The following is a 20034-nucleotide window of genomic DNA, read 5'->3' on the forward strand; positions in this document are numbered from 1 at the left end:
ACATACAGTGGAAGAACCCAGAATGAAAAATTCTTAACTGGTCTCCATTCTGCTCTGAATCTGATTTGAAAGAGAGAATCTTAGTGCATAGAAAAATAAAATGTAAAACTGGGAAACCTGAACATTCTTAATAGTGAACTACCATAAAAGTGAAATAGAAACTTCTTTGTTGCCTTGTATGTTAAAATAAAAGGCCATACAAAATTTGCTGGGTAAAAGCTGGAATTTCCCACCTTGACTTGTATAGGAGTTCTCTAGCATCTTAGGTGTAAGATTAAAATTAATGCTAGTGCTGATGAACAGTAGAGTAACTTTGTTATTGCTGCAGTTTTAGAGGAGTAGCATCAGTTTATTCTGCTGTTCAAGACTGTGATCGTGTTTTCATTACGAAATCAAATTAGTAGCAATAGGCCTTGCCTACTGCCCACTTCCCACCCACCACCAAATAAATCCTTGACAAAGTATATTTGTTGAAAAGAGTTATACTGATTTACTGAAACACCCAAATACATGGCAAGTGATGCTTTGAGTAAAGTGTTTGCCATTACAGAGTCAGTTTGTGTTTCCATTGCATAATCAAAATCTGCAGGACTCATGTCAGAAAACTTTCCTGCCAGCCTCTTAGAGTTCAGCCTCGACGCTGGCATCACAGGATCTGTAACACAACTGAATCTGATTCAGGAGTGTGTCTTATTTCTAAGTGAAGAAGGTAGTAGTGTCTCTCTGTAGGAAGGACTACTGCAAAGGAGGCAGAAAACCTTACAGGAGGCTATTTATTTAATTAAAAGGAATATCCATTCACTGGAAAGAACAGCAATGGCTCATGGAACTGCTGGGTCACCCCCTCCTGGCTTCGTGTTCCCTTTCTCCTGGCTCCCCTCCAGTATTGCCAAGTTTCAGCTGGAGAGAGATACAGAGCCTGTCATATTTTCCAGGCTAATGTGCAAGATGAATGGTGGCAGTGCTTTTAGAGTCCTTGGCAGTTGGATGCTGCCACACCACATCTTTCATGGTGTGGAGCGCCAGCCCTCACCAGCGCTGTGTGGGGACGAGGACAAGTGGGTGGCTCTGTAGCACCCGTGAGGTACGTCCAGGGTCTCGTTTAGAAGTGTTCGACTAGAAATAAGGTACTGATTACTTCAGAGTACTACTGTCTCCTGTTCAAAGTAAGGGAAGGCAAAGAAGGGAAAGAGTGATTGACTAGATGATTTTGAAGTGTCTACTGCAATCAACAACCAAGATTAGGATTTTGCTACATAGATAGAAAGCGTATGTTTCCCTTCATGTGTTTGGCTCCTTTCCCAAAGCTTCATATCAATCTTTCTCTCTTGTGTTTAATTCTGGGCCACTCCATCTCGCAGTGCTGAGCAGATCTCTTCACCCTGTGCGAGCAGGAGGGTCTTCCTGCAGTACCAACAGCCCCTCCCCGTCGTCTGACCAGAGGCACCTCAGTGCCTGGTCCATCCACATGTGGCACAAAGCCCAGCTCGCAGATGGAAAAAGAAGATCTGGTGAGAAGATCTGTGTTCCAGCCCCTGTGGCAGCCTCAGTGCTTTCTGCCATCTCTAGATTGAGAAGAAAAGGACATCAGGATAGCATGAGCTTTTGTTAGCTGTAAAGCCACAACAGCAGCAGCAGAAGGGCTTCACTCCTGCACTTCTGCCACATATGAAAGTATTCTGCTCTTTCCACCTCTTTCAGTTTTCCTGTGGCTCATCTCTGATTGCTCTGAATCCTGCTTTTCCCCAGGTCATAATACACACTCTTCTTCTCTAGGCAGGTCATATGAAATGACCATCTTCTGTCCTCATTCAAGAGTGGAGAGTAGTAGCCACTCATGAGCATTACTGGCTCAGGCAGCTAATTCACAATTCACAGCGAGTTTTGCCACCAATCTCCTTGTACTGTAGGCATTCATCTTTCTGTTGACCAGCAGTGGTGTGAACAGACATAAAGCATTGCCATTTATGACTCTAAATCGAGTACAATCCCTAGTGTACTAGATTGCCATAATTCATGCTTTAGGATATTCTTCTGCATTTCCTGTTCTGGTGGAAGACTTTTAGGTTTTCTAGCCACTCTTTGGGTAGAAAGGCAGAGTGTTCATTTCATTCGTTTTTAGGATTAAGATAAGTTGAGTGGGACAAGTTTGTTTTATTTTGCCCAAATCACTGCTTGCAAAGCACTTTAAGATAAGTGGACGTGAAGGACTATGTGAGAACTACCTGTTATTAAAATGAAATGAGGCAACATCAGAAACTTGCCTTCTGGGATCCAAAGTTCAGATCAGTGAAAGAAACATGAAAATGGGGAGTTTGGGCCCTTTTAATTAAAAAGCTGAATTTTCAGTATATGGACAGAATGTACTGTTTGTGCCTGAACTAGTAGCCTTCATTCCTGACTGTTGTGTGATAGCTTTAGTTTGTTTGACATCTTCTCTTTTTCAATGTTGTGAGTTTCTTACTTTCTTTTCCCTCCCCCTCCCACCCTTCCCCCAACTTTTTTTTTTCTTTTTGCAATTCAGAAATCAAGTTCCTCTACCACAACTGGAGAGAAGATCACAAAAGTCTATGAACTAGGAAACGAACCAGAGCGCAAGATGTGGGTAGACCGGTACCTCACATTCATGGAGGAGAGGGGCACACCTGTGGCCAGTCTGCCAGCTGTGGGCAAGAAGCCCTTGGACCTGTTCAGGCTGTACGTCTGTGTCAAAGAGATTGGAGGTTTAGCACAGGTGAGAAGTGCTTAAAAGTCAACCTTCTGAAGAGGCAATACATAATTTTCCAGAATATTTCCTGCTGGTTACACAACTTCATTCTCAGCCCTGACAATAGAGTTGAAGTAGAGTTTCAACATATTAACGCTTTTCTATTTGTCTGGAGTTCATCTTTGGCTGCATAATTGCTCTAAAAGCCTACTGTTTGAATCAAAATTGACCAGCTCTGTAGACAGATGAAGCTGTTGCCTGTTCAGGGTCCCTGTTCAGGGGAATCCGGTAGTGCTGCTAAGAAAACAGAAGAGAAAAAGGCCATTGCATCAAAGTCACATGTAACAAAACAGATGATAGAGCTGAAAGGAATTCAGCTGAAAGAAAAAGGAGATTTTGAAATCCATCCTTCCCAGATAGGTATGCTGCCTCTGGGACAAATCAGTTCATTTCTCCAGAAAAGTGGCAGAGAGATTCTTGAAAATCGTCCTTCTTCCCAAATCTTTCATCTCCAATTGTCTCTACACAGTACAATTGTGTCTTAAGCAGAGACTGTGCTCTCCTTGTGTTTGGAAAGCACTTTCAGGATATTTAGATTTGCCTTACAAGCGTAATCATTACAAAGAAAAGGTGATTTACTTAATTGAGAGAAAGGAAAAGGAAAATAGGAAGAGCTGAAAACAAAAAAGTGCAATGTTAGAATACAGATTATACAAATTTCTCTGGCCTTGTTCTTCCTGCTGAGCTTATTTGGTGTGCCACAGATGGGAGAAACTTTCGTTTGTGTTCTCACCAGTTAACTGGAACTCTGGCAAAAGGATATGTGGAAATAACGTACGTAAGGTTCTATATAATTGACCACCACAGAGCAAAACTAAATGTTTTTTGACTAGCACCATCAAAAGGGAAAGCAGGAGTAGATGGTCAGCATTTGCAGACTTAGCTTTTGTATTTGATATTATCTGCCCTTTCCTGATGCTTACTAAACATCCTTTGCATCTACAGGATCAGTCTGGCTAGATGCTAGAAGCTACTTGTGAAATGCTGAGACCCGTAATTTCTGTGGATTTAAAAATGTCTGTGGATGTTCAGTGCTTTGCAAGACTAGGTCTTAAAGACAGGTGTATAGATAAATATCTGTGTAGTATTTAATGGTATATATATGTATATATAATTTTACACTAATTATAAAATATTAAGTCAAAAATATGGAAATCAAATTAGATCATCAGAAAGAGAGTACATCTTAATGATTTATCTGGTTAGTTCAGGAAAGAAACTTCCAACATCAATTAGTACCATTTTTACTGCTGTGTTTAATGGTACACTTCACAACACAGGACCTGACTACTGAATTAGATCATTGGCCCTTCAAGTCCAGAAATGCTAGCTATTGCTGTTACTAGAGGAAGGCAGAGAAACCTAATATAGTTCACCTTGCCAGTTGTTAAATGCTATATATGGGTAAGAGATGGTATCCTGACATTTTTAGTGATCAGCTCATGCCCCCCAGCATCATAAAGATTTGATTACTTTTAGCTCAGAAACTTTATTACAGGTAAATCGTATCATGCAGCTGCTCTGCCTCGTACCGCGAGATTGCGCCCGTAGCCTGACTCGGTATCAAAAATAAAGCAAGGGGGACACATGGGATGTTCTGGAGAATTGTTAATGTTTGCTTATCACATGGAAATGTATTTTATTTTGAGACACTCAGTGTTAATTTGCAATGATAGACATTATGCATTGCCAAAGAATAGATGCTGTTCACTTAGCCTGATTTTTGAAGGATCTTGAGTTACAAATTTGTGTGCTTCAGTACTGATAAGAATTGACATTGAAAGTAAAGGCTTCTGTTTTTGCTGGTATGCCCACATGAATGATCACCGTGTTTATCTGTTCGGGCCTACTGAGAGGCAAAGTGCTTTGCTTGATGAGATTTATTTAAATGCATCCGAGTGATGTTCTTCTAAAAAGTTGTTGCTCCAGCTGCTACGCTCTGCATCTCCTGATTCTGCCCAGAAAGTGACAGGGAACGTAGCTGAGCAGCAGCAGTACATGTTCTCTGAATACGTGCAGCTGATGGGGTCCCAACATGAACAGACCAGCTGCTGGCAGTCTTCTTTTAAATGCCAGTACAGTGGGCATTTAGGCATGAATGTTCCTGTTTGCATTATACAATGTGTTCATTACGTACCACTTAGCTGTAAGTCAGTAGGCACAAAGGGCTGTGTAACTGGATTTCAGGCCTCAGCAGGGGCAGTTTATGAAAATCTCTTCTCCTTTAACTCCTGAGTTCCTGCAGGATCTACCAGAGAAATAAAAACACTTCATACAGCCATGCCAACCTGCCTACTATTAATGCTATCCCCAAAATATCTTCGCTGACTGGCAGCAATTATGATGTTATTAAACACAGAGAGAAATGTAAGAAACATTTCTTCTGCTGGCATAAAGGCACGAGAACAGTATGGCTAATGATAACCATTGTAACTAGAAAAGTAAAGCTGGAATCAGAAAATCTCAGGCCTCAGGGCAAGTACAAGGCCTCAGGGCAAGTACAAGGTATCGTGGCATGCAAGAATCAGGATTCTTCCCCAGCATCAGCCCAGATGCTCAGATGTTCATAGCCCTTTTATTTCAGTGCTGTCTCCCCTCCTAGGATCATACCTAGCAATTGCACAACTGGCTGAATGAACTTTGGGGCATCAGGTGTTACAGCAAAATACTCTGCTATGACTGGTACAGCTGAGTGAGCCAGTGGCATCATCCAGGATGACAAATGAACTGAGCTGTTACTGCAGATCAGCTGTGTTTGAAGAACTCAGGAACAGATTCTTCGGATATTCTCAGCCTTGCACTGCAAACAAGGCTCGCAGTGGAGCTGTGCAGTCAGCAATGTAATACAGGGTACTGCCGGGCTAGTCCTGCGTGTTTGAAGTCTGCCTTAATTAATGAAGGGGCCTCACTTCACTCTGCCTCTCATCTAGCTAAAGGATCATTGATCTGTCCCTGCAAGATGCCCTAAAGTGAAAGGACTCGAGCCAGGAATTACAGGCTAAACTGTCTGGCAGCTGGTGGCTAGTTTGGAGAGAAAAAATATTTTTCATATCGGTGCTCAAACACTTAAATTGCAGAATAGCGCTGTTATTGCTTTTTAAATTAGTTTTTAGAAGCTGCTTTTTAATTAGAATGGGGTGGGTGTGGGTGGGTGTCAGAGCAAGAGTGAGCGTGCATTTGCTGGGAGATAAATTGCTAACTGAAGAGCACAGGCCCTGGAAGAGTGCAAGGCATTTAAAAGATGCACCATGCAGAAGACTCTCAACAAGCAAAGCTTTTTATGTAGCTATCAGCAGGTTCCTTAATGGTTTTATAACTGTAAATGCTGTCTATGCATTACTTCGTGTGGGAGTAATGAGCATTAGTTAGAAGAGGAAAATAATAATAATAAAAAAAAAAAGTAAACCAAGACATTAAGTACTTTTTTTTTTTCTTTTGTCTCCTGACTTTTAAACAAACCAGTCTGCTGCAAACCAATGATTCTGCCATTTCTTGTGCTAGGTTAATAAAAACAAGAAGTGGCGTGAGCTGGCAACAACATTGAACGTTGGCACTTCGAGCAGTGCAGCCAGCTCCCTGAAAAAACAATACATTCAGTACCTGTTTGCCTTCGAGTGCAAGATCGAGCGAGGGGAGGAGCCCCCTCCAGAAGTCTTCAGCACCGGAGATACCAAGAAACAACCTAAGATTCAGCCGCCATCTCCTGGTAAGTAGGAAAAACTGCAGCCTCTTACACAACCATTTTTAAATGCGCAAGATATTCACTAGGTTGCAGTTTTTATATTTAGAAGCATGTCTTGCTAATATTAGACAAACTGCGAGGATAAATATGTTGTTGGCATCTTGTTTTCCAACTTGAACCGGCTCCTGAGTTGAGTCAGATTTAACTCTGAGGAGCCATCCACGGTTATGTATCTAGTCTTTGCTCAAGGTGCATGTACCATCATATGTCTAAGATTCAAAGAGTTAAGCTGTTCCAGGAAAAACAATAGCATTCTGCGGGGACATGCTCGTGCTGTAAGACACGAGGCAGCCAGCCCCAGGAGGAGTTTCCATTTATCTAAAGATGAGGCCCTCCTGCCTGCACCTTCCTTGCTGTGGCTCTGAAGCTGCATTTTCAGCGTGGCTGTTGCTCGGTAAAACTTCAGTTGGAGGCAGGATGGCAGATGCTGGGCTAATGAGTGGATCTCAGATGGTTGCTCTGATGTGGCTCGCCTTGAATGTGTGGCAGATGGAGGGAGCTGAGAGTATGGTGTATCCCCACGGCCAGACATTGTAGTCTGGAGGCACGCTGTCTATTCTGTTGTTGTTAATCCTGCATGTCAGATAAGTTGTTAGCATCACCATTTTTATCTTCTCTGAAAAATCAGAACGTGAATTGATTGATTTGGGCCATTCTTTTTGCGTGTACAGTGTGGTTTCTTTCTAAATGAATTTAACTTGAGACTTGCAAGATTTGATAGTCATGATTGATATTCAACACAGGAAAATTCTTTAGCAGTGACATTTTAAGTATATAGGAAAAGGTGTTGTAAGTATTAGTCTATTAAGTTGGCTTCTGAAAAATTTTCCTGTGATTTGCTGGTTATTAGACTTTTCTGAGCAACAAAATAATTTTGCTAATACCAGCTTTCACATTTACTGCTAGGTAGACCGCCTTCTGTTATTGCCAAGAGAACATAATTCTGCAATGTTGATAGCAGTTCCGTATGTTAGAAGGCAATATTGGAAAAGTATTTAATGACTTAATTTCTGTTATTTCGGTTCACTGGCTGAAAATGGGAGGTGGAGAGTGGGGGACCCAGCAAGCTCTTGAGGTATTTTGCTGGCTGTATCGCCCCAGTTGGAAAACTCCTATCATGGATACCACAAAATTTGCAAAAACCTTTATCATCATATAACACAGTTCTGGCCTTTACAAGATCATTTCATATGATAGTGCTTTGTCACTACAGAAGAAGATAAGGCAATAAAGCTTAAATCTTTTTCAGCATGATGTATTTGGTTTAAGGATTTGGGGCAGTGTTTAGTGTTAAACACTCCTAGATACGTCTCCTTGTGTAATACTTAATAGTGTAATAAAAATTAAAAATTAAAGTGTAATAGTTCCACTTTCTCATTAATACCTACAGTTATCAGGTACCTCAGTGTTGATAATTTAATATAGAAGATAACTAGATGACTTTGCAAGGTAATTTCAGAATGTGAAGAAAAACACGTAGTACAAGAGGTAAAGCCTATAGTCCAAATGTTTATCAGTCTGAAATGAGCATAGCAAGTCCAGAGTGTGCCCCACTGCAAAAATTATAAGATGTTGCATTTGCCTCTCATTCCCAAGAAGGCTGGTAAGGGGAGTGAAACTGTTTAGACTTGCTAAGGAGTGTCAGGAGGAAATTAATCTCTTTCTAAAACTAAGAAGCAGTACTAAAAATGAAAGGGTATTATGCTTTGCTGTCTCCTCCCTTGCCCGTCCCCCTCCAACACTGCGCTCAGCAGTTTGTTCGGGGACAATTCCCGTGAATCGGTTGAACTTTGAGATGAAGAATCCTTATTTAAATACGTAGACTGGAAACAAAGGAACAGAAACACCAGACGTACCATTTTTACAGCGTCCTTTTGTATCACGATGCCACAGATTAAAATGATAAAGTCCAAGTTTAAATTTATCATAACATTCAAGGAAGCTGCCTATGAGGAGAACTGAAACTATTTTTCTAAGATAAAAACACAGCAGGACATAGAGACTGGAAGAGGGGGAAGCAAGCAAAGATCTCAAGGTTTGTTTTGTTGGCTAGAAAAGAACTCGTGTCACTGAATGGACTGCACTTCTGTACGCAGAAAGGCTTTCCCAGTGTGTATCAGCTTTAGTACATGAAATCCCGCTGAGGTATAGATGCTGCAGAGTGCAAGCCTGTTCTTTTTAATAGTCAGCTTTTTTTTTCTCACTCCTTTTTCTTTGGTTTATACCAACATTAACATTTTAACTGCACAAAAGAAGTAGAGTTGTGGATGTACTTTAGATAATCTGTTACTCTTTGGCATTCAGAGGGAGCAGGAGCCCGGTACAACATGGAACAGCAGCCTCGTAAGGTCCTCCTTTTAACCATTAGCCTCTGTTGTGCAGTTAGCTCAGTGCAGGCAGAACCACTTTGAAGCAGACACCATTTGCATAGAAGTAGTTGGCAGCATTAGTGCTTGGGTAATTTGATAAAAAAAGCAGGGGGATTTGTCTCAGAGAGGGGGTGTTGTACTTTGTCCATGAGAAGCAGTACAAAAACCATAGGAAGCAGAGCCCAGCGGAAGAACCTGGTCGGGAAAAGGTTGTGATGTGCAAGGCAAATCTGGGGGACTGCGATGCAGCAGTGTGGGTTCGTGTGTTAGTCCATTTGCTTGTATTTGGGAATTCCCATCACTTTTGGTTTTTACATCATTAACTCTAATAAGGTAATGATATGTAAAGGAGAGAATAGTTTAGTGCTGTGTACAGTGCAATTCAGGGTAGTGTCAGCAATTATATGAAGTTGAAAAAGGGAGTCGGAGTAGCCAGCGTTTGCACTGTACCCAAGGCAGTAGTGATAGGATTAGCTGCCTATTGTAATAAACGTCCTGGCTCCATAGTACTGTTGGATCCTCTTCTGTCCTTTCAGAAAACTGCCAGGCAGAGGTGGGGGCCTGAAGGTCTTGCAGTGTGTCTTGCACTGCTCCGAGGCTGTGCAAGCTGGAGATGTGCTTGTGGTAGGCTGAGACCTTGATATCACGCTTTGGGTCTGTCGGGGTGAGGTAGTACCACCGTGGTGGACACCACCAGCAGATGCCTAATGCCAGGCTAGCTATTAGAGGACTCCTGCTGGCCCTGTGTCCTGGCTGTTGTGTCTGTGCCAAGGTCCATGCCAACTGTTGGGTGTTATTTTGCTGTGCAGGCATTCCTTTGGAGAGAAAGGCACCGTAGGCCTTCGTAAGCATCCTTCTGGGGCTCCAGTACTTTCCAGAAGTGGGTACAAAGACAAAATGCGCTTCCCATCATGAACATTTGATAGTTTTGACCCAAATGGACAAATCCAGTGGCAAGTCCTGAACTGAAAGATTCCCTGGCAGCGGAGAAGCAGGCCCTGGGGAGAGGGACAGCGGGGGGGACGCGGCGCGACGCAGCCCTTCAGTGAGTGCCCCCGGAACCAAACCCATCCCTCTTCGGCGGCGGGTGGCCGACCGCCCTGCTGTTATTAGCGGGCAGGTGATGCCACGCAGCGTGCCACCAGGCCAGCCGAGGAATCCCCATGGAAGACAGATGGGCGAGGGATCGGAGGACATGGGGGCAGGCAGAGGTGCCCCCACGCCCCGCCGGGGGGGCCCAGCCGCAGCCAGCGGCCCCCAGCCCGGCCAAACTGGGGCACGGGGCTCGTGCTGTGTGAATTATCTTCCCAGCGTGGCGGCTGGCTGCTCGCTCTGAAGTATGCGAATGTGCTTAACCTTCAGTAACCTTCCCATTGTTTACTTTAGAGTATACATTTGTAGCTTCTGGCAAAAGGTAGGGATATCCTAGAGAGCGCGTCAGGCCTCCTATTAATGGTGTTTCAAGAGGTTGAATTCTTTTTTTTTTTTTCCTGGAGGGAAAAAATTGCTGGCAAGAGAAATCTTTTTTATATATTTATTTTTTTAACTGCGTCTTTCTGGTAAATCAAGGGTCTTTCCTGAAAGCAGCCCGTGCTGCCATTCAGGCTTTGCAAGGAAAAAGCTGTGGCAGTCCTGCAATTCTGTGCTGCCGTTGAGTGAACTGCGGGAAGAGTTTGTAGGACTTCACTTCTCACTAACAGAAATGCTCCTTTTATTTCCTTTTGGATGGATTTTAAATTCCTAAAAGCATACTCTTACAGATCTGCTATGACACTTGAGAGAGAAGCATCACTTAGACATGGACGTGAGATGAAGAATTCATTAGCTATGTATACATAGGTTTTTTTCCTGGACGTCCACAAGTCAGCTGCAGTCATGTACACAGAGATTACCTATTCTAAAAGAACATTAGTGTTTGTCTTCCTTATTCATTCTTTGCTTAGTACTGAAGCTTAGAAAGCACTTTAAAAGATAGGGCTTCTGTTTCAGGATGTCCACGATCAAAACGAAACGGCTAGCATAATAAAATACCTGCAAGAATAGATATAAGGAATTCAGAGAATAGATTAACAAATGTAAAATCTAAGGTAAAACATGAAGAAAGGAATATGTCGCTTTCTTACAAAGTAGAGTGTTGTTTCCATATCCTTGAAAACTAGAAAACATTGCTAATAGCAATGTGTGTGAAATGTATTAGTATGTGTGAGGGAACATAAGTAATCTGCATTTAGTGTGTGCACATACTATATCCAAAAACTGGTCAAAGCATATCTTTTTGTTGCAAAGCCTAGTGCTCAAATGTTAAGAAATGTCAAAAGTGAGATATAGTCTTTGTAACCTTAATTATGTTTCCTTGTGCATCTACAGTTCAATACACTCTTAATCATGCGGTCACACTGATATTTTTTCTGTGAAATGTCTGTGTCATTCAGTGCACAAAATAAACAAATGTTCAACAAATGAGAAGCTATTCAGTATTTTGTGTTACCCTCACCTTTCAATAACTGTACCACAGTTTTCAGACAGCCTCAAACAGAGAATTATAACTTTACTCCTTGTTTGTTTGTTTTTTTTTCTTTTGGTCCTCATTTTAATTGTATTTGAGGGCTTTAAAAGCATCGATCAACCTTTGCAATATCCGTCTGAGAGGAAAAGGAGTATGATTCCTGTTCTACAGATGAAGAGCTGAGCCACCAAAAAAATTTACATCATGAATATCAGCTCATTCTGGGTGCCAGTTTTCTAAGTTTTGCCATGTATCACCCTTTACATGATCTCACCTGTTGCTTTATTGTGTTCTGCCTAGCCACAAATCAACATCTCTAAAGAGACTCTCTGAGGAAAGGACCACACATCTAAGAACCTCTTGTGAAAAAAAAATAATTTCACTCATATGCCCAGTATTGCACATGAAATTTCTACAGGAGCAAGCAAAAAAAATAGCTTGAGGGGAAGATCCATCTGGATAACTTCCTTGTGATTGTCTGAAGCATGGTAAATGTTTAAGAAACTGAAAATCACATCCTACAAGAAAGAGTTACGTCACTTAAAGAATGTAGGTCATACCCACTCTTGGGCTCGTCTTGTTAGCTGATGACCTGATCCAGAGGTTGAAACCATTGCAGGCCCTAGTCTGGGGTAAGTGTGCCTTACCCAGCAGGGACCTAGGGCAAAGCACGTTCACAAAGCAATACCAGAAACTTGGCACTTCTTGTAATAGTATTTACCTTCCATTTTTCAGATATTTATAAACAGTTGTTTAGCAGGGGGTCAGGGTCAGGGCCAATAACTATAACTACCACCCAGCAGACAGAAATTTAACTTGCAGGTTCTCTGTTGGACATCTTTCTGTTTTTGAATCTTTCCTTGAAGAGGTTTCTAAAAACCACGTTATTCCTAATAAAGATACGATGTATTCAAGCAGCCCATAAATAATGAACGAATATTTTGCTTGTTTTATTTGGGTTTACTTTAGATATGAATTCAGTTTTTGCTCAGGTAGAATAAGGAAGAACTTAATTGCTGCATAAGAGCCACTCATAAGAGAAATGTGCAGGGTGAAGCAATATCATGTTTTACAGTACGTGTATGGATAAACTAAGATATTTGCTTACATAGCTCTAATATGACAAGATGGTGTGTGACAACTCAGAAATGCCTTTGAGCTTTTTAGAAGTAATCTAGAACTATGTTTAAAGCAGAATAGGCCTTGAAATACAAAAGGACAAGAGAATGGTCCTGTGTTACTCAGGGGGTCATATATACAAAGGGTTCATTTTATGTGAACATGAAGATTTTCTTTATTATTTCATGGATTTGTTTCGTTATAGCACTAAAGCCTTCAGTCAACTGTAGCCTGAATTGTCGCAAATGTTGTTGTTACTGTACTAATGCAATCAGAGAGCTTTTCTTGAACTTTTTTTGAACGTCATTTCTATGTGAGCGCAATCCAAACATGCCTTAGAAAGTTGAGGACAGGAACAACATGGTCTACAAAATGTGCATTTTACATATGCACTTGTTACTGAGACTGATTTCCAGATAGTGGAACATGTGTTACAGATATAAATGAAACACATAAAAAGGGTGTTCTTCAGTTAAAAACAAGCTCTGCCTGTCAAGATGATGAGTGTTCTAGGAGTCTGAGTCAATTATAAACTACTCTCTTTTTCACATGCAGAAGAAAAGCCCATACTGCTTCTTGCAATTTTTCCTCTAACAGTAATTTATAAAGTTTTGTTAATTGGCTGTTGAACGTAGATAGTCAGGCACTATAAAATGCTTACGTGACAGTTCATAAGAAAAGAAAAAAGAAAAGAAAAAAAAAGACCTCTCAAGTCAAAGCCATGTCTTTCTAAGTCTATTAGGTCTGTGATTTTTTCTTTTTGAAAATTGCATCCATAGACTTGACCCTACAACTTCTCGGGATGAATTCCTGCTACGAGCACCAAACAAGCAGACAAGGCCAGTCTGATCCAAGGTTTAGACACTGTTAATGATACCCTTCTACTGCCTTCTAAATCAGAAAAATACCACATCAAATATTTGGAGTGGGGGGGATAATCCGCTCAGTATTCATACAAAAAGAGTAATTTCAAGTGTGTACTTTAAAAGACTGGTCTGAACGTGTTTTACCATTAGCTTATGTGATGTATTCATTTAATGCTCTTTTTGCTGTTGGAATAGAACAGTCCATGATTTCTCCACTCGTTGTCACATCAGGATTATAGGTATTCACCATGGTTGAGGAGGACAGTAGTGCAGGTACACTACTACTCTCTGAGACCTCAACCTAAAAGTTTTCGCAGGTGAAATAGGTGGCTTTGCAGAACTGACCTGGTCTTGTTACACGTGCTCTGAGGTGATCCTAGCTACATTTTGTTAAGTTGTATTTTGCTACTTTTACGATTTTAATAGGAATGTGTGCCACAGCTCCTGTTCGTATTCTACTTCCAGTGGTTGCTTTCTGCTTATCCCAGATTGTCTTTTGCATTTCTGGAACACAATCTTTTGCCACGCTGTCTCAAAACTGACACAGAGTTGCAGCATGCCACCAACCATTTGCCATGTTTCACCTCAGAAATGTCTGCCTTCTAGTAGTAAATGAAATTATGTTCTTATATTAATACAGCAGTTTAAATTTGTAGGAGAAGCTTCTGGCTGAAATTTGCCTTATGAATGTCTGTGTTGTGATAGTGATTATATAAAGAAGCTGTGCCAAAGAACAACCTTTCATTTACTCTGTTGTAAACTATAGACAATTAAGTCTGTATCTCTGACCTCTGTTTTAAATGATCCTTCATCTAGATGATTTCTATTCATGTTGCTTCAGGCATCAGATTTAATTCATGGTTCTAGGAAAGATGATGGCTATTATTGCACAGCACATCTTGATCTCAGAGGATCTGTGGAAGTTATAAAGTATTGAGATGCATGGTATAAGCAGGCTCATGGGGGAAAGAACCAGTTTCTCTCACTGATGATTATTATTTCCACAGTAATTTGGCTTCTACCTTTTAATATTTCCTTTTTTCTTTCATCCCCCAGCTAATTCTGGTTCCTTGCAAGGTCCACAGACTCCACAGTCTACTGGTAGTAATTCCATGACAGAAGTGCCAGGCGATTTGAAGCCCCCAACACCAGCATCAACACCTCATGGACAGATGACACCTATGCAGGGTGGCAGGTATGAGAAGAGCTTTGCTTCATTTTCTCTTACGCTGTAGTTCTACAACAGTTTAAGCCTTTTCCCATCTGCTCAGGAACTCATTTGATTCTGTGTTGAACCAGTCCAGCCTTAGAAGTGGCAGAAAATCATCTCTCTTTGGAGAGGAGATTGGGAAAGGGAGGAAGGAGTAGGAGCTGCATTAGCTTTCTAAACATCAGAGAAAAATCAAACAAGCACCAGTGCAAAGGAGAGAATGTGAATATGTCAAGAGTGGGGAGGAATGTGGAACCCAGCAGCACCAGCTCAGAACCACAGCCTTGCTTCTTGGGTATACAGGTCCAATTTTCAAATAAGTATTACAATAACAGTGAGGTAGCAGAGTATTCAGCTGGATGGACAGAGAGATCCCTTTCAGTTGTCTATCCTATAAGCCATTCAGGCCAGCTTGATCTGAAGTCTTCTCTCCATTCATAAAGAATCCTTAGCCCACTGACGTCCAGCAAAAAAAAGTTCTCGTTGACTTCAGCAGGAACCTGAGCTTTGAACTATTTACAGAATCATTCAGAACTTAACATACATAGATTCTTTTTTCTTCATCTCCAATAGCTCGGAAAGGATAACCAGAAATTTCTTAATCATCTGTAATTCAGGCTGAGTTTTCTTCCACTGTGAAAAACATTTTCTTTTGCATTAAGAATAAATCTGCTAGTTAATAGTGAAAATCCATTTTCCAAGCCAAATTTGTAAGGGCTTCAGAATAAAGCTGGCTGCAGCCATAAAAGTTAGTGCCTCTGCATATAACAGGAAATGGTATTTGGGAGGTAAATCAAATGTAGCTGTTTAGTCTTTAGTAGGAGAGCAAGGGAATGGTAAATTGGTAACCTTACAGTCATTACCTTTCAATTGGTAAATTTGAAACTGATCAACAGTAATACTATTTTTACACAGCATATAATTAACCTGTGCTTGTGAGGACAACAGCTTAGTGAAATTTCAGAAAAGTTTAGACTTCTACATGACTAATAGGAACATGCGCAGTTGAATTAGATGAAAAACACTGGTCTTTAATGTAAGTAGTCAGATAAGCGTGGGGAAAAAAATGGGTAGATTTTTTAATGATGGTGAAAGTTGTTTGCATCTTCCTCAGGTATGTGCTGCACTGCTGAAGACAGCGTCATGGACTAGGCATATTATAGTCCAGTCTGTTTTCACAGTTCTTACAAATATATGGTGATGTAAATGCCTCTTTTTTCTCCTCTTCTAGAAACAGCGCAGTTAGTGTGCACGATCCCTTTTCTGATGTAAGTGATTCAGCATTCCCGAAGCGAAACTCCATGACGCCAAATGCACCATACCAGCAGGGAATAAACATGCCAGATATGATGGGAAGGATGCCATATGAGCCGAATAAAGATCCTTTCGGTGGAATGAGAAAAGGTATTTTCTTTGTGGGAGTTTAAGTGTTCTTACATCGATTTAATCACGGTATTCTAGTCGTCAGAATGAGCTGCACACTTTGCTGATTCTAACACTGGCAAAATGGCATGCTTATAGCAAAAAGAGATATGCAGTGCAATTGTGTTTCATTCTGCTCTGATCATATTTCCCCCTCTCAGAGTCATATTGTGTATTTTAGAGGAACTTAACTGTTTCCTGAAACTGTTTCTAGGAACACATTTCAGGAACGATGGCATAAATTCCTAGGGTAAGATTTTATGCAATGCAGTATGCTTCTTGAAGGTGGTTAGCTACTCTGCAAATCAGATCCTGGACTTCATTGTTAGAATATGAAACTCTGAAGCAACAGGCCTGGTTGTAGTAGGGCTGAACTGGAAATTCACTGTGTGGAACTGAGCAAGTCTCCTTATGTTGTCTGTCTGTTTACATATTTTTCAGAATAGGAAAGCTAGTTTTTTTCTCCCTTAGACAACCCTTGAAAAAAAGTGATAAACATGCTCAAAGGTTGTTCATTTTTTAGGAAGCAAAAATTAAAATTAATGTCAAACTTGACTCTTATCCTTTTGGGCACTTAACCTACAGGTGTATTTGTGGATTCTATAAAATGTGCTTAAAATGAATCAGTCTTGCATACCTTGTATATAGGAAAGTGGGAGGAAAGAACACAAGCAGGGCTCACAATGGCTTCAAAGAGAAAAGTAGATGGAGGAGATGAAATGAAGAAGTGGAATCACAAAGAGAGCAAAGGAGAGACATAGGAAGAAGAGGCCCATAAATCAAGGGAAGAATTTTACAGAATGGAATGGAATGGAATGGAATGGAATGGAATGGAATGGAATGGAATGGAATGGAATGGAAGGGTTGAAAGGGACATACAAGGATTGAGCCCAACTGCCTGATATGTGATGAATCGAGGAGATATGTTAAAAGAGATAGTTAGCCTGATGTGATTTTTCAAACCTTTCCTTTAAATCCTTTCTCCTAGACTGTGGAGACTAGCACAAGATGGTTAGAGTAAGGGGAAGGTCCTCTCTGTCTTAGATTCATTTTAGTTGTTATATCCATCTGAGATTAAGTGGGCTTATTCCTTCAGTAAGCAAGTTCTGATATATGTAGGTATATAAGTGCTTTATGAGAAAAAGCAGAACCTAATCCCTACAGCTTTATAATTCAAACTATGAGACTTGCTTTCATCTGTTTGTAGGGTTCATGTTTGCGGTCATGTTTAGCATTGTTTGGGGTGAAAAGAGTAAGAGCAAGTTCATCTTCAGCTATAAAGACCACAGGGAAGAAGCTGCCTTGGTGCCTGTTGAGTTCAGCTCGATATGATGAGATTACTTTCTTTGTTTGCAGCTCCTATATAATATTATAACCATCATCTTGGTAGTGGTGCTGCTTCATGTGTTTTCATCAGGCCCTGGAGAGCTTGTCAGACACCAGCTAATTCTCCTTGGCAGTGTTAGGGATCTGAACATTATTTTAAAATATATCATTTAATAAAAAGATATCTTCAAACACCCAGAATAATATATTTAATTTCCTTTACTGTTTCAGTGCCTGGAAGCAATGAGCCTTTCATGACCCCTGGACAAATGCCCAACAGTGGAATACAGGATATGTATAACCAGAGTCCATCTGGAGCGATGTCCAACATGAGCATGAGCCAGCGACAGCAGTTCTCTTATGGAAGTGGCTATGACAGGAGGTGAGTTAATCTTTAGGAGAAAGGAAAGCCCATTAATGAAAACAATCATCTCCCCTTCTCATTTTCCCATCTCATCTTGCAGAGAACATATCAGCCTGTATTTCCTACAGCATCTTGCTAAATCACTGGGAGTTAAACCATTGGTAGTGACAAGTGTCTAGCTGTTTACAGGAACTAATAAAGAGGAATTGTTACACTTCAGAAGTCACTCAAGCTGCAGCAGATCAGCAAATGGTGTGTTTGGCAGCTGCCTTCAGCTGGCTGCTGGGCTGGGCTGTGATGATGTAAAGTAGCACTTGAGCTAGTCTTCTTGCCATGTTTTCACCTAAACAGTTGTTGGTGGGCTTTTTTTGAAAAACAAAACAAACAGCCTGTGTTTGGTTTGTGGTCTGTTAGTGGATTGTCTTTGGAAATTCTGGAGTCTGTTATCTGAGCTGTAGAGGCACTAGTCTTTCAGCGTGTCCATCAGGACCCTAGTAAGTTTGCCTTTCAGTGAAGTAAGCAAGAATAAATTTGGTTCTCTTTTGTTTATGCTGGGAAAGCCTTTGGAAAAAATAATAATAAAGAAAAAAACAGTGAAATCACTGATGAATGAGCAATGTTACAGAGCAAGCAGAGAGGTTTGAGACTGTTTGGATTTTATCAAGCATTCCAGTAGGTTTTGCAGCTCTGGCTATATTCCCACTTTTATTCTCATTGGATTGTGTACTTTAGCTTCCTTTTTTGTTTCCTGGTGGTAGCCAAAGTGATGCAGTGTTGGACTTTTAAGTGTAACAGCGGAGTAGAGTTTTCACCCATAGTTTGAAGTAGTGGGTGTGTAGGCTAACACAACTGTCATGTTCAACAGGTTATATTGCTGGGGAGTCAGTGAGATTAAAGTTTCCAGCGGAAGGTGATAAGTCAAGCAAATGTTTTCTTTAAGGGGTGTGTTTTGTTTTCTTGGCAATTTTGGAGAATAAGTGCTTTTTACAGAATGAGGTTTCCTTTGTCATTTTTTAGGTCGGATCATGGGCTGGGTCCTGAAGGCAGTATGGGACCACCTGGTCAAAGCAACATGGTGCCTTCAAACAGTGACCCAAGCATGTACTCTCCTAATCGTTACCCTGGCCAGCAAAGGTGAACACTGATTTCTCTGTTTGTAATATCTGCAATAACCAGCTAATGAGTGCTAGCAGCCTCTGTGGGAGCACATAGAATATGCGGCCTCTTGGTGTTGCTTATGCTTTCTCTATTCTTATTTAGGCTTTTACCTTTGGTTCAGCTTCTTGGGGGTACAGAGGCTTGGGAGAATCAGTTGGCTTTGTGTAGCTATAGCATCATAGACGTTAGAAAAGGAGTATACATACTGTCTTATGTATCTCCCTGCCAACACTGAACTGAACATTTATTATAGCCCCAAGTTCTCCAGTGCAGCATCAAATGACACCAATTCTGAAGCTTCCACAGCTTCACTTGGATTGTGGTTATTCTGTGGCTAACAAAACTAACATTTAGAAAATGTTTCCTTATGTATATAATGTACGTGTACCTTTGCACATTTTTATCGTGTAGCACATAAAATCTTTGACAAGTGTAGACAGTTCCTATCAGGTATATTGTTCTTTTAACTGTCATTAGGTATTTTCTCTCCATCCACATGATAATTTTAGGAAATACTAAGCAGCTATTGCTTTCACTCTGGTCAACGCACAAAAACTGTAAATTTTCTGTGTTTTTGGAAAAGCCATGTCCCATGAGATCTTTTAATGCATCAAGTTCCCCAGTCTTCTTTATTTCCTTTATTTCTCTGACTCTCTGTGATATATTACTTCCATAATTATACTCAAATGGTAGCTATGTTCTTACTGGTAATGTACAGAGTGGAATTACTGACATACTGGTCTGCAATACAGTGTTAATTTTTCAGTCTAAATACTTTCCAAGCACTTCATTTCAGCAAATTAAATTTCATTCAGAGATGCTAAAAATGCTGCAGTTGCACTGCAGTGCCCCTCAGAGGTCATAAGGGGCCACAGGTAAGTTTCCAAGTGCAGCTCAATTCTGCCTCCTGTGTGTATGCTTCATTTATGTAGCTTTAATTAAAAATTAAATGAATTTTAGCAAAATCATAAAAGTACTGTTTTCACTCAGTGATAACATGTTTAAATGTTACATATTGTAATATAATGATATTTATACTAACTTTCTGTCACTGTGGTCCAACTAAATTTAGAATCACAGAATTTCACTTTAAATCAGCAGTTAGGTATTGATTATATACCAAACTTGCATACCTCTAAGTTGATAACATTTTTAATCCAGGAAATAGTCTTCATGGAGATCTAC

At 40.7% G+C, this 20034-nt stretch overlaps 1 protein-coding gene across 4 annotated transcripts in view; it reads left to right on the forward strand.

Moving 5' to 3' along the window:
- Window positions 1-20034, forward strand: part of ARID1B (AT-rich interaction domain 1B) — a gene marked incomplete at its 5' end in the record, with an annotated part of 322379 nt that overhangs the window by 291687 nt on the left and 10658 nt on the right. For 2 of the 4 annotated variants that reach the window (XM_084284568.1, XM_084284569.1), the window contains 6 exons: window positions 2525-2734; window positions 6269-6473; window positions 14426-14564; window positions 15811-15983; window positions 17559-17709; window positions 18709-18825. In XM_084284568.1, the coding sequence (XP_084140694.1) occupies window positions 2525-2734; window positions 6269-6473; window positions 14426-14564; window positions 15811-15983; window positions 17559-17709; window positions 18709-18825 (995 nt within the window). The remainder of the gene's footprint in view (window positions 1-2524; window positions 2735-6268; window positions 6474-14425; window positions 14565-15810; window positions 15984-17558; window positions 17710-18708; window positions 18826-20034) is intronic. The other 2 variants (XM_084284570.1, XM_084284571.1) reach the window with 1 other exon arrangement.

Source organism: Netta rufina, assembly GCF_964035555.1.
Source record: "Netta rufina genome assembly, chromosome: 3".
Lineage (NCBI taxonomy): Eukaryota > Metazoa > Chordata > Aves > Anseriformes > Anatidae > Netta > Netta rufina.